The 14,258-nt window shown below is 37.0% G+C and overlaps 1 protein-coding gene across 1 annotated transcript; it reads right to left on the bottom strand.

Annotated features, from left to right (window-relative positions):
• Nucleotides 1-3,215: 3,215 nt before the first annotated feature.
• Nucleotides 3,216-12,892, bottom strand: LOC106962516 (rho GTPase-activating protein 12-like). The gene is made up of 3 exons (XM_015056971.1): nucleotides 12,521-12,892; nucleotides 4,350-5,106; nucleotides 3,216-3,254 (listed from the first exon to the last, which is right to left on the bottom strand). Exons 2-3 carry the CDS (start codon nucleotides 5,031-5,033, stop codon nucleotides 3,216-3,218), a joined length of 723 nt encoding a protein of 240 aa, XP_014912457.1. The 5' UTR covers nucleotides 5,034-5,106; nucleotides 12,521-12,892.
• Between the last annotated feature and the right edge of the window lie 1,366 nt (nucleotides 12,893-14,258).

The following is a 14,258-nucleotide window of genomic DNA, read 5'->3' as shown; positions in this document are numbered from 1 at the left end:
AATACATCCTAAAAATATTTGACAGTCCAACGAGACCGACTCAACTCCCCACCCCCATGACCTCATTTTTTAGGTCAGCCTATTTCAGGGTTTATGCCACCTGAGGCAACTGGGAACTGGTTGGAAGAAACAAACAGGAATCTAATTTTTTCTTCAAGCAACCACAATTTTAACGCCCTAAAGTCAGACCATTCTCTCCACACAAATCATCAAAACCGATGCCTCCAACAATCATATGGAAGATGCAATATTTGAACTCTGCATGGTGAATCACACTAAATCAAACAATGCAGAGTTATCCTTCACCTAAAGCTTACTTTTTAAAACTGATGCCTTGTCCTGCAGTCGGCTGCAGCAGAGAGACGGCTCTAAACAGAATGCTTTCTAGAGGAAAAGTGACTTTTAGCTTCAGCTCATCATGTTGGGTTCTTACAAACATTTTACAGCAAATGACGAAGGATTATTATGATCCCGGAGGCAGCGGGATGATGAAAAGCAGCAGACGAGAAAGTGCAGCGAAGCAGCAAATTAAAACACACTGAGACCTTGACAGCTATTCTATTAAGTGGCTACAGGGGAGCGTCTGCTTCACTGAGTTCACTGTCCAATCCCAGGCGGCTGGAAGCTTTTTCAGGCGGTGAAAGCACGTTGGTACAGTGATGTATCAGATGGTGAGTTTGAAATATTTAGAATTTATGGTCAACCGCAATAGAAATATCATGACTGGCTTGTTTACAGGCATTTCTTCATTCATTTCTAATGTTTGACATACAAAAACAGCAAAAACAAAGTAGAACATTGTGAAAAGGTCACTTGTTTTTATAAAAGATTCAGTATACATCCAGTGAAATATTTCTAGTAAATTTGAGGATTATGACTAATGCGTAGTGAAAATGCAACATTTTTGTTTCAGATATTAAGAATATTACAAAAGATTAAAAAATATATTTTTAAACTGATGATTTATCAGACAAATTAGCACATTGTGCAGATTTTTCATTTGACCAGTTAACTCTTTTTTACACAATATTCAAACTGTATTAAAATAAACATAACTCAGTTTTCTTTTAAATGAATGTGAATCTGAACCAGGTGAAGCTAAAACTAACTATTTGAGAAGTTCTGAGTAAAACATTTTTACAAACCAAGTTGTTTTCGTCTTGCAAGCAAATATATTTACCTTGTAGTTTTCTCTTAATTACTGTTCTAAATGTGTTGTTTTTCAGCAAATTTACTTTTTTTGAGTCTGTATACTCCAGTTAATGATTACTATATTAGTTGACAATTAATCAATAATTGATTAATCACGATTAATCCAATTGATCATTTCAACCTTATTGAAGATGTCCATTTTTGACACTTGTTTTAGAAAATCTAAAGTCTTAGACATTTAGAATATTACATAAGATCAAAAAAGTATTTTCTAAATAAGAAATGTCAGAAATATCCTCATTTCCATGCACTCAGTATTTGGTTGGGCGTGTTTTTGTGTTATTTACTGCATTGATGCAGCATGACGTTGACGTAAGCAACAAAAAATACTGAATTTTTTCATAATATCCTTTATTTTTGAAAAACAAACCAAACCTCTCTTTTTACTGGCCATAACTAAGTGAAATCAGTTTGAGACAACAGCTAGGGGATTAAACAATGAAAGAGCAGAGGCAACTGCTTGTTGACAAAGTGGTTCTCTGTGTTTGCTCCAGCCAGCAGATAAGAGCTTGGCAACTTCGGCACATCCCACTCTTAACTCTCCACTTGAGCAGCGTGTCAGCAGGAGCTGGAGAGGCTTGAAAAAAGGAGTGCGACCCAACCGCCGGACAAACACACGCGCCTCTACTCTGTTCCATTTACACTGTGGTTCTGGTTTAGAACATTTTCCTACTTCTTTTGGGTTTCTTTGCCTTAAATTTGTTCTTAATACCATTAAAGGCGCAGAATTATGTGTTATCTATATACTTAGTGTCATTTTATAATATAATAAAGTATAAGTATTGTTATTATTCGTATTACTATGATGAAAATTGTCACTTTCTGCAATTTTTTCATTTAAGCTTTTTACGCACCATTCGAAGTACATTAAAATATGCAAATAAACATAATTCTACTGCTTTTTAAGTAAGAAAATAACATTTTCCATTGCCAGAAAATTAGTTGAAGTCCAACACAAAGTATTCGTCTTTTTATCACAAGATTTTATCATAAATAGAACCTCGTTTATCTAGAGACTTTTACCGAAAATCGGTTTCTATTTAGCTCAGTTCCCTTTATTTTTTAGCAAATTATCTCGTAGGCCATACAGTTCACATTGTCCTAATTAAATACTTGAACTTGGTGAAATATTAGCATGCATTCTGAAGGAAAGTGACCCAAATCCTGTTCTTATAACTGCAAATAAATTTGTTCAATTAAGACCAAAATAATTTGAAAACTACACGTCTTTCTTTGAATATAGCAAACATGCTAAATCATTTTTAAGGTTTGGATCCAACATAACCCAATTACAAACTAATGATAATTATAATAATAATTGTTTTTTTACTATTATTATTTTCTTGGCCCCCAAGTGACAAAAAGTTTGTACATCCCTGCTCTAGACAAACGGGTTCAAAGAAAACAAAGTACTTCTGATAAATAATTTCTTTGCTTCATAAATGGTTGTTCTGCAGCCAAAAATACTCAACTAAAGCATAAAAACCCCCATAAAATTATAATTTATTGTCCTTGTTGTCACACAGCTATAAATATTTGCATGTTTTAAATTTTCAAACCAACTGCATCTTCAACCATTACGTAATTAAACTGGCACAGAGTTGAGCATCGTTACTCTTTTTGGTGATTGCTTTCAGGAGTTTTAGCTGCGGCTGCATTTCAGCAGGACTGGAAACACGCAGTGATATGCAGCGTTCACATTCACAGTACCTCTGATTTTTATTTTAAATGCTCAGAGTCTAAAACAATAAATGATAAAATTTTAAAATGCTAAATGCATGTGTGTCAGGTAACACTGACCTGACCCAGGAACGAGTTTAGTGCAGACGAGTTGCTGACAGCCAAAGCCGGACTGCTTGAGGACAAAATGGAATGAGCGTAACTACTTTGACCTTTGTTGCTATTAAACTGGGGCAAAGAAATGTTGAGGAAGGAAGGAGCTCCGCTTTATGTACTGAAACTGCATATGCTGAGCTTCTGATAACCTTTCAGAGAAAACATAATCAGTCTGTTGTGACGTCGGTGAGAGGGGACACATGATGCTGAACACCGCAGCGAACAGAAAAGGTCAAAAACAAAAACAAAGGAGTTGGTATTTTTAGTCAATACAAAGAAGAGAGTTGGCTCAGTATTTTAAGATAAAACACTAAGAACAACCTTCTAAGGAAAACTTTATGCAGTATTTTCATCTAAATGCACATCTGTGAAGATGTTTTACCTTCTTTAATTTAAATATCAATAAGATATGTATTTTTCTTGTACTTGCTTAGTTACTTGGTTAAATATTTTCAACCTTGTTCAAACAATGTTTAAGGAGACATTTAAAAATGTTTGAAAAGGTTTTTTGTCTTACTTTAAAAACTTTGGCACATTTTAAAAATAAAAGTTACGCACTGCACATTTAAAAAGGGATGGAGTGGGGTTTAGCAGCAGCTCCATATTTGGGTGATTGACAGCGCTAAGACCCTCCTCCTGGCTCTGATTGGTTGCTTCTAGTTAGCAATGTGACATTGCCAAAGGTGGAGGAGCTCAATTTTTTTCACAGATTATCTGCTCATGCCATACAGTCATGAAAGTGAAAGTTTCAACAAATATGTAAAAAAAAAATATATTTTTTAAAAGTTGCATAGTGAAGCTTCAAGAAGCTTGCCAAATATTTATATTTCAAAACAGAACCACATGAAGAGAATGTTTCTGTTTGGAAAGTTTTTCATTCCTATAACCACCAGCGCCCTCTACTGGATGGAGGCCAAACTACAACACTAAAAGTAGGTTGCTAATCGATTGGGACTAATTTTAATCTAATAAACCATTAATTAATGCCAAGTTGATTAACTGCTTGCATCCCCAGGGCTTCGCCCTGAAAACTTTCTAATCCCGGTGGTCGGGGCGCTAGGGCAATCATCCGGCAGTCTACTATACTGACAGAGAATTTGAAAATATCACTAGTAATTATGCATTAATGGAAGACATTATTAACAAAACCTAAGCTATAATGCTAACTTTAATAAAACTAAGATAAATAAACCAGCCATGCCAAGCTTATAAAACAAACGCCAGGCTTATAAAACACTGCAGGAAACCCGGCACCCCTGCTGCTGACCAACGTGCTTAAAGCAACAGAAGACGATTCTGACCTGGAGATGTTCAGTCGAAGAGCTGCTCAGTTCATCTCCCGACTCTGAGTCGTTGGTGCGTCTCTCCTCTCCTGCGGAGTCGCAGTGCTGCGTGGCGTCCGGCGGCGCCCTCAGCGAGTCCGGCGACCGGGTGCGGGTGCGAGGCAGGGTGCTGGACGAGCCTTTTAGGGGTAAGCCGCCCTGAACAAGGATTTCTGCAAGACAGCGCTCGTGCTCGGTGGGCGTACCGGGAGCATGGTGGTGGTTACTGTTCCTGCGGGGGATCGGGGGACTGAAGTGGGCTGAAGAGGCAGTTTGGGCGGAAGGAGAGCGCCGGGTTTTGGACTCGTTTCGGTGAAGGGAGTCAGCGGCTTGGTTATTGATCCCCAGGTCCAGAGTGTTTGGTTTCACCCAGAGGGAAGCGCCGCTGCGTGGGTTGGAGTTTCCAGACGCAGAGTGGGAGTGTGAGAGGGGTTTCGGTGGCGGCATGAGGGCTTTCCGGACCTCACGCACATACTGAGCCGGTACGTAAAACGGCTTTGTGGTTTCGTCTTTCCTCACCTGCCACCAGTCCTCATTAGCTTTCTTCATCAGCATGTAACATTCCCCTTCCCGAATGGTGATGACGCGGTCCTTGGACTTGTACTCATAGTCGTACTCGACTTCGATGTAGATCTCGCCCGGCGCGATGGGCAAATCCGCCATGATGCCTCTGACTGTCCCACAAGGCGGCTCAGCATAAGAGGGAAATATTTACCACCATGGCTCAGCAGCAGACCTGGAAACAGAGCAAACACAAAATCAAATAAATACAATTTATTGCACAGCAAAAATTTGTTATCATGACAGGCCTACTTAATGCCATTTTGTTGCCTGTAGGAGTTTTGAACAGAAGATTTTAGATTCCACATTTATAAACAACAGTATGAATATGATAAATGCACCTGATTATTACAAAAAGCTCAAACTTAGGCACAGTTTCCCGTTACTGCCCTGACTCATTTGGCCTAGCTGTGAAGATGTTTTACCTTCATAAAATAGCAAAACATTTATTAGTCAGTTTGAGAAACTTTAACTTAAAGAAAATTAAAGAATTGTGCCCATGTTTAAAGAAAGTTCAAAATTTAAGGTGGAGAAATGTTAAAACTTTGATGTTCTGGAAAAAAAAGAGAAGAAGAAATCAGAAATTATTTCTATTTTTAATCTCTTATGCAACAAATGTTTAAACAAAGGCACCATCGGTTTCTGAAGCCTAATACTCTGGGAAACCAATCACAGTGGACAAATAAGATACAATAGGAGAGGATTTAATCCTCTTTAAAGGCTGAATGCACCGTCCCGCTCAGAACTTGAAATCATCACATGAGATTAGCCAGGAGGGGAGCGAGGCGAGTCATGCAGTCTTCATTTACTTTGCTCTGCGCTGAGCTAAAGGACAGTAGGTACAGTAACAACTCAGGCATGTTGCTGCTGAGCGGGGAGATCAGTAGAGTCACTCACATAGCTTTCTGCTGATGTCACTTTTATAAACACACAAACACACCTAACGTCCCTCGTACAACATCTAAGTGTAAGCCATTGTTTCCACTATTTATCTACACTTAGCAGCAGATTGAATAAAATATACAAGCTTTTATACGAGGCATTTTCTTTATAAATACAACTTGAGGGTCCAAAGAAAGAGAGAAAAAACTAGTTGTGTTGTAATCCGTTTCTCAGCAGTGATCTCATGTTGTCTTGTGTCGTAAATTCAGAGCGCTACTTCCTCTACAGCCTGTGCTTTCCCTCCTTTTTGCAAAACCAAAACTTGGTCAAAACAGAAAAAGTTTACTCAGCTTTTTTCCCTATTTGAAAATAAATAAAAATAAACACACAACCAGGAGTAGAAGTTTAAGCTAAAAAAGTAAAACTAAAGTCATTCTAGCAGGTGATATCAACAACCAAATCCCAACATTTCTATGGACTCGTTGCACTGTGACGTCCAAAGATCCTGCTGGAGGAAAGGGAAAAAAAGTGCTTACTGCGGATGATGACTGCCATTGTTTTTAGCAGTCAAGTTGTCAACATAACACGCTAAATCTGAAATGTACATGTGGTATATAAAAAGGAAAAGGGACGCACTGCTTTGCTACTAATTTTCAACACTTCAACACTTTTTTTGGTGTTGAATCCCGATACATTAGTAGTGCTGTTGTCAGTCGGTTGCTATGGCAACAAGTCTGTGTGTATTGTAGCCAACAGAGAGCGCAAGAGAAAAGAAGAATATGAATGTTTTTGTTGTTGTTCAACGATTTTTCTGTTATTTTTCCCACTGCTGTGCGCACTGCACTGAATTAATAATACTTACATCTCCAGGTTTCATTAGCCGTAGCTAACTTGGAATGCACATACTTTATGTCGGTGGTGTCCCAAAGTGCGGCGCGTGGGCCATTTGTGGGCCCTGAAACTGAATTTATGTGGCCCCTCCAACAGAATTTAAAAGCTACTGCAGTTAAAAAGTAAAACGTTTCCAGTTATTAAGCAGCATTTTCGATCAGCTGGACAGTAGCTTTATGAAGATCAGTGATTAGGTGTGATTAGGCTAAACGTGCCAGGATTATTCCCGATCCACTGGATAATTTCCCCACAGATTAAGTGGCTGGTCTGGACAGAAATCCATTAACCAAATGAAAAATACAAAGAACAAGAGGAAGCTTTCCTTGTTCACCTTTAATCTTTTAATTCAACCAGCTGCACTAGAGAGGACGACCATAAAATTAAAATGAATAGATTAAATCTGTTTTAGCACATCAACTGTATCAATTCATTTTTGTTGCCGTCTTGATGAGTTGGTTTAAATTGTTTACTTGAATACATCCCATTAAATAAAGCAAGACAATGTCTATTTGTGCCAAAGCAATCAAATTAAAATGATTTCCCAATGCAAAAACAGAAACATGTAAAACTCTGACACTTCTGGATGGAAATCAGAAATACATCATCATCATCAACGAGAATAAATGCTGGGAAAAGGCTTATTTTCCAGCTGTTTCTTGATCAGTGATGTCCAAAGTTTGTACCCTGGGCCCAAAACTGGCAAATTTAAACTACTGATGAGCCACAAAATTCATTAATTAAAAATGCAAAAATTTTGTTATTTTGACTTTTCTTTCCCTTTTTTACTCTTCCCTGTTTAACAATAAACAAATCTTTTATTAAATTTGTATATTATTAAAAATTCAAAACATAAAAAAGGAAAACAGACAATTTCCTAATTTTCTCTGTCACTGATTTTTTCTAATTTGTTGACCAAATTTCTTACCATTCTTGATTTGTGGTCAGGGACCAAACAAAATCAATTCAAAGGCCACAAATGGCCCTCAGGCCTCCCTTTGGAGACCCTTTATTTAAAGGAAGCAGAAGGAAACGCCTCATTTTCTGGTTGAAATCCATTTGTATAACAGAGATACAATCAAGTCAAGTTTTCTAAATGATAAATACTTTTAGTACAATTATTTTTTGTAACTGCTTAGATTCACTTTAATTATTGGAAAAACGGAAATATGCTCAGACTTAAGGATGTAATGTGAGAAATTAAGGTTTTCAACTTTAAATAGCATTAGAAGAAAATAGTGTATTAGCAAATAATAAAAACGTTTTTAAAAAATGGATCATTACAAACACTTTCAACAGTGTAGTTTGTATGTTTCTCTCTCTAAAGCAAATTATAGAAAGTTTTGAAAATAATTTAGCTGAAAACAATGGATACTTCCTGGCCTTTGTTCTTCATAAAGAAAGGCGTGAGGAAGATTAATTACCCTCAGGCTGTTTGTCTTTTTTACTTATCCCCACCTAGACTAAGCCTCTGCTTCTGCGTTGGTATTTAGCAAACCGCACAAATCTTCCCAGAGTCCAATCAGCAAAATCAGAGGCGGTACGTTAATTTAAAGTGATGGTAATAAGCTTTACAGAGAGGCGTGGTCTGGAGGTTTGAGACATGAATAACAGAGTGAGGAAACATGCAGAAAAAAAAAAAAAAAGCACGCCCGTCTCAGCTGCTGACCGTTTCACATGATTCCTGTTTGCAGGGCTCTGAGGCCGGGATGCCACTGATTACTGTGATTCGGTTGCTTTCATCACACAGAGGAAATCACTCACCCATTCTGGTGAAATCTGAGAGAAGGGAAGTAACACTGAACTTTTGTTACAGCGAGAGCAATAGTTGGAAATTTGCATTATAATGATGTACTTATAAAGATAGGAAGTTCTTAGGAGTGTTAAAACGTCTGTACTCATGAGGGCCAATGTGAATATTTTTATCATGACTCAGTGAAAACAGACTTGCAAAGTTTAGGGGAAAAAACTGTAAAAACATTTTCTAAAAACAGAAGTTTAAATACCAGATAAAGCTGAGTAATCTTGTTTAAAAATGAAAATCACAGATTTGTTTTCATACCAAATTCGATTATTTTTTTCTTAAAATATAATATAATAACATATTCATTCATTTTATTTTAATTGCATTTCCTTCAGGTTCAGCCAATCTTCCCATGACCGGCTCTGACAGGTGATCACAAAGTCCAAAACAAGAAAAAAAAAAAAATGTTTTAAAGTTTTGTTGTGAGGAAGAGATGCAGCAAAGGCCTCCAGATTGGGAACCACATACAGTTCCACCAATTACAGTTTTCTGGCCGATCACCGATCTTTGAGAACCGTGCCGTCCTAATTCTGATACTGATTTGTCTGAAGAGTCGCTTGATATATTGACAAAGTTGCTCAGTTGTCAAAAGGTGTCAAAGTGGCTGATTTTCAGACTTTTGGGGAGGTCGATAACAGTGGATGAGATCAGTTTCCCATGAAAGTATTGGTTGATTACCATAATTAGGGAAATCAAGGCTGATTTATCAGCCGAACGATTTGTCTGTGCACTCCTAGTAAATATCAGTTATCAACCAAAACAGCAGCATTAATATCGGATATCGGTATCGGCCTAAATCCTCATATCGGTGCATCCCTAGTTTAAGAGACTACAAGTTGCTGGATACACTTAAAACATTTTCTTAACATGCATACATCAATGGCTATTATATTTGTTGAAAAATACCTGAATTTTATCTAAATAACAGATAAAGCATCAAAAAATCATCCATTTTCCCCTTGATGTACTTTTCTGAGTTCAACAAGAAGAAATCAGATAAAAGTGGTAAACATATTCTTTGATGCATAAATTGAGATAATCTTATTTCATCATCTGATTCAGAGCTATCATCACCTGAAGCAGCTTTTTTCCATGATCTGCTGCAATTCTTGGACAAAAAAGAAAGGCAGGAGGAAGTAAGTGTCTGCTAGGATTGGTTGATTTCTGGTAAATAACTCTTTAGAGCAAACATAACAGCAGATAAAAGGTTTCTTGATGCATTGGTATTACAGAAAATAGAGGTGCTTAAGGTGGTGGAAAACCACTTTTATGACTATCTTTACCTGGGAAATTATCTATATTTTCTCTAAATGAAGAAGACAAAAGACAATGATTTTACACCAAAAAAATAAATACAAAAAAATCTGAACTTCCTCTTTAATATACATCTGTGCATAACACTACACTTAAAAAACGTAACTGAGCTAAATTAATTTTACAAAACAAATAGCCTATTCATAGCAAAAAGAAACTTTTAATTATTTATCATGCTATCAAAAATACTAAGTAGAATTTAATTATATTTTATCATATTAAATAATTACTAAATTCTGCCCATTGGAAACTCCTTGGTTTTAACTGCCCTGCATTTGAACCAAACATAATTAAATCAACAATTCTTATTGAAATCTGAAGTTTTTAAAATATTTGTATATTAATTGTCACTTTGCTGCTATAATATTTTTAAATAGACACTTTTCTGAGCGTAGACGTTTTAGTGACATGGTTTTTTATATCTCCTCAAGAAAAACTGGTTTGGCACAAAGCTTGTGATTTAATTAACATACATTTACATGCACCAAATAAGCATTTAGTCTCAACTCATTTCAAAGTCGCTGGTTTTGGAGTTTCAGTTTCAGGATCGTTTTGTGGGCGACTAGAAACGCAACTTAGCACTTCTATTGATAACCTCCCCCAAAAAACCTAGAGATAGAGTCAGCACTAACTCATGCGTAAGCGCTTCCTTTAAGGTGAATAACACAGTTTCACCAACTTAGACTTAAGACTTTTTAAGATCATTATGAATTAAATTTAAGACCTCTAGCTCCACAGAAATGGATGAACTTTATCCAGATAACTGGCAATAAATTAGCACTTTAGCCATGATAGACGCAAAAAAAAGCTGGCTCGCTGGCAAGGATATGTTAGCAGCTAGTTAGCGTGATCTCAACCGTCTCCAGTCACAGAGATTACATAGAATATACCAGATTACCCAGTTCTGAAAAGACCAAATTTAAGACCAAATTACTTTTTAAATGAATTTCAGACTTTTTAAGTTTCTTTGACACACTGGATGGAAAATGACGAACATTAGAAATTAGCAGAGCCAGTCAGGCTGTGACCTCTGCATGCAGCCACACCAAATATAGGCCCCCAAGTTGCCCCAAACAACTCTGTTTACGCACAAACCGCCCCAGTTAGGAACGTCACACCAACACTTTCCAGGAGACCCAGCTCCCTGAGGTTCATTAGGACGAGTATAACCACAATCTGTCACACAGTCAGCTGCAGCCCACTTAAACGGGAACACACACAACCTGCCAGCGCACAAGCAGGAAGGCCGTGTCTGGAGGAGGCATCGGAGCAGGTCGTCCCACATTTCTCCTCCCACACAACCAATATCTCAACGGAAAAATGGTCCTTAATGTCAGGTGTCCTTGGGATCCTTTGGAAAATGTGCTATATCCACTATATATCTACGGCAAATAATGCATTATTTATTTGACACATAGAAAAGAAAACTGAAAAACAATGACGGACAAAGGTTAAACTGTGATTTATGGAAAACTTAAACCTACAAATCTAGTAATGCACCAATCATTGAGCTAGTTCTGGTTATTGGCACGAAAATGTTTTTGTTTTTTGCATGTTTGTTTGCTTTCCCTAATTTTCACTGGATTCTAAAATATCAAAGAACCTGAAACGCTTTTTATGTTCTTTTCAACTTTAATTAAACTAAAACTTAATCACACAAGTAAATTATGATGCGTCATAGTGTGAAAAGATTAATTCAAACTGGCAGATCAGATTAAAAAAATACAGTAGTATCAGCCCACAAAAGCTTGATTGATGCATCTCTGAATGAACGCATCGTTATATAAAAGGTATAATAAATATGAACACAACATTTGGGCCAATAATATCTGGTATTAGTACTGCTGTTGTTGCTGATAACCAATATTTGATGACATTATTATTTAGATTATACATGTCAACAAAATGAAACAAACATTCTGCCTACATCGCTTCTCTGCTTAACTTAACACAGATTGCAACATGACATACATAAACACCACATGTTTTTATCGCCCCAGTTTAACTGACCGGAAAGATATTTTTTTTAAAGTATATGTCAATATGTATCTATATATTGTTCTTTCTGTACTAAAATGGTCAGGACAAACAGAACTGTGATTATTTTTGTTGTTATTTTTAGCCAAAACCAATAATCATTTTCTATGTGAAGGTTTTGTGCTCCAGTTTTGACTATCAACCAACTATTTAAATGTAAAACTATGATTTATGAAGTGAATTTGCTGTTATAATTTGACTGTCAATGTGAGATAAAAATACACTATAAACTACAAATAAATCAGATTTATTGTGACGCAAACTGAACCTTTAGGGAGTATAAATGGATGTTTGCTTTAAACAGATTTATTTACTTACTGTCATTTCGCAAAACTATACAATTTCTATCAGTTTTACGATTTAAAAAAAAGACAAATATATGTCTTGACTTGTATTATTTATTTTGACTTAATGTTACTAGTTCGCCAAATATAGTGAGAAAATTACATTTCCTGCTCCTGTTTTTATATTTACAAAGTGTGAAAATTCATTTATGCGCTTTAAGAACAGGCTGCAGATTTAATTGTAGCTCATGTTTATGAATTTTAAAGCAAAGTTTCGTCTTAAATGTCCACCGTCCTGCCTTAATCTGTCGCTAACATTAGCCTAGCTAATTAGCTTTGTGGCTAAAACATTCCTGAGTGTCCCAGCCAAAGATCCGCACCTGAACGTGCCTCCGCTTGTGAGTCCTCCCGGGAAAGGACGGCGAACTCCGGCGCTCCTCTGCGAACTTAAATCCCGGGAAACTTTTCTCCTCGGAGCTGCCACCGTGTCCGATTGAACGGTTGTCTTTTTCTTATTTATTTTTTTAAAGTTTCTCGGACAATCCCGTCCTTCCCTGTTCGGTATGTGTGGGGTGGGTAATCCACAACAGTTCCCGTTCTCGTGGACTCTCGCCTGCTTCTGACAACTTCGGCAACCACCTTTCAGCAAAGATCGTCTACTCACGCGACATTTCACTGTGAAGACTTTTCAGCGGAAACGAAAAGATGATTTATTTACAGTGTGCTAAGATGTAATTATTTTGCGAACTGTGTGATATTGCGCATCCAGATATTATCAGTTGACTAAGTGTGCGTTTTTTCCAAGAGGCTCTTTAGATATTTGTCACGGAAATACGGTGAGAGTGAGCCATCGTCTTTATAAGGAATGACATGGTTCGAGCCCCTCAGGTGTTAAAGATGCAAACAGGGAATAAGCGCTCTCTCGCGGCAATAATGTAAAACTACAAGTGCTAGATAGATGCTTAAAAACAAAACACGGAGGTGCCACAAGTTTCTCCAACTGAACAGGAACAAAACTGGAGTTATCTTTGGACCTAAAGAGGAATCTACAGTCAGCACAACTTCAGTTATTACAGCTAGAAACTAGTGATCCGGCCTGAATCTGGGTGAACGTCCAGAACCACATAAAGACAGTTACAAAATCAGCCTTCTAACACGTGAAGAACATTTCTAGGATTAAAGGAGTCGGCCTAGTAGAAAAGCTCATCCAGAAGTTAATCTTTAGTGGCATTGTGCAACTGTATTCACAGGTCTAACTAAAATAACTCTGTCCACCAGCTTCCTATACTCAGAGAATAGACTTTAAAATACTCCCTTCTATAAATCACTGAACGGCTTAGCATCACAATACATTAAAAATCTGCTGTTGTCATGGCAACCTTCCAGACCTCTCAAGTATTCAGGTTCTGGTCTGCTTTGCATCCCAGAACCATGTTTGGAGAATCTCCATGTTCTCCAAATATGGAGAAGCACCTTTCAGCTTATATGCTCCACAAATCTAAAACAAACTTCCAGAAAACTGCAAAACAGCCAAAACACTGAGTTCTTTTAAATCCAGGCTAAAACCCACCTGTTCAGAGTTGCTTTTGACTCATTATATCTGGAACATCATAATCAATTAATCAAATTTATTTGTATTGCTAATATCAGCAATAAGCAAAGTGCTTTACATTATAAAAACACAAAAAGTGACCAAAATATCATCACTAATTAAAGAACAAATATTACATTTTGTCAAGTGCCATGATAGACATCAAATATGTTGATCTTTAATTTATCGTTCAAATAGCAACTCTAAACAGGTGTGTTTTGAGTCTAGATTTAAAGGAACTCAGTGTTTCGGCTGTTTTGCAGTTTTCTGGAAGTTTGTTCCATATTTTTGGTGCATAGAATCTGAATGCTGCTTCTCCATTTTTGGTTCTGCGGATGCAGAGCAGACCAGAACTGGTCATAGGAGGTCAGTTTTTCTACTTTTCCCCTGTATCATAATCATTTTGCTAGCTTGTTTTATTTTCTTATCATAAAGCTCTCAATTACCTTGTTTACAAATAAAGCTAACTTGCCCATAAACTCAACTTCTTGTCCATTCTTGAACAAGATCGTTACATTTAAGCAAAA

The sequence above is a fragment of the Poecilia latipinna genome, unplaced genomic scaffold, assembly GCF_001443285.1.
Source record: "Poecilia latipinna isolate Pla-1442-1.1 unplaced genomic scaffold, P_latipinna-1.0 Scaffold1424, whole genome shotgun sequence".
NCBI classification, from domain to species: Eukaryota; Metazoa; Chordata; class Actinopteri; order Cyprinodontiformes; family Poeciliidae; genus Poecilia; species Poecilia latipinna.
This window is presented reverse-complemented; position numbering and strand designations above follow the sequence as displayed.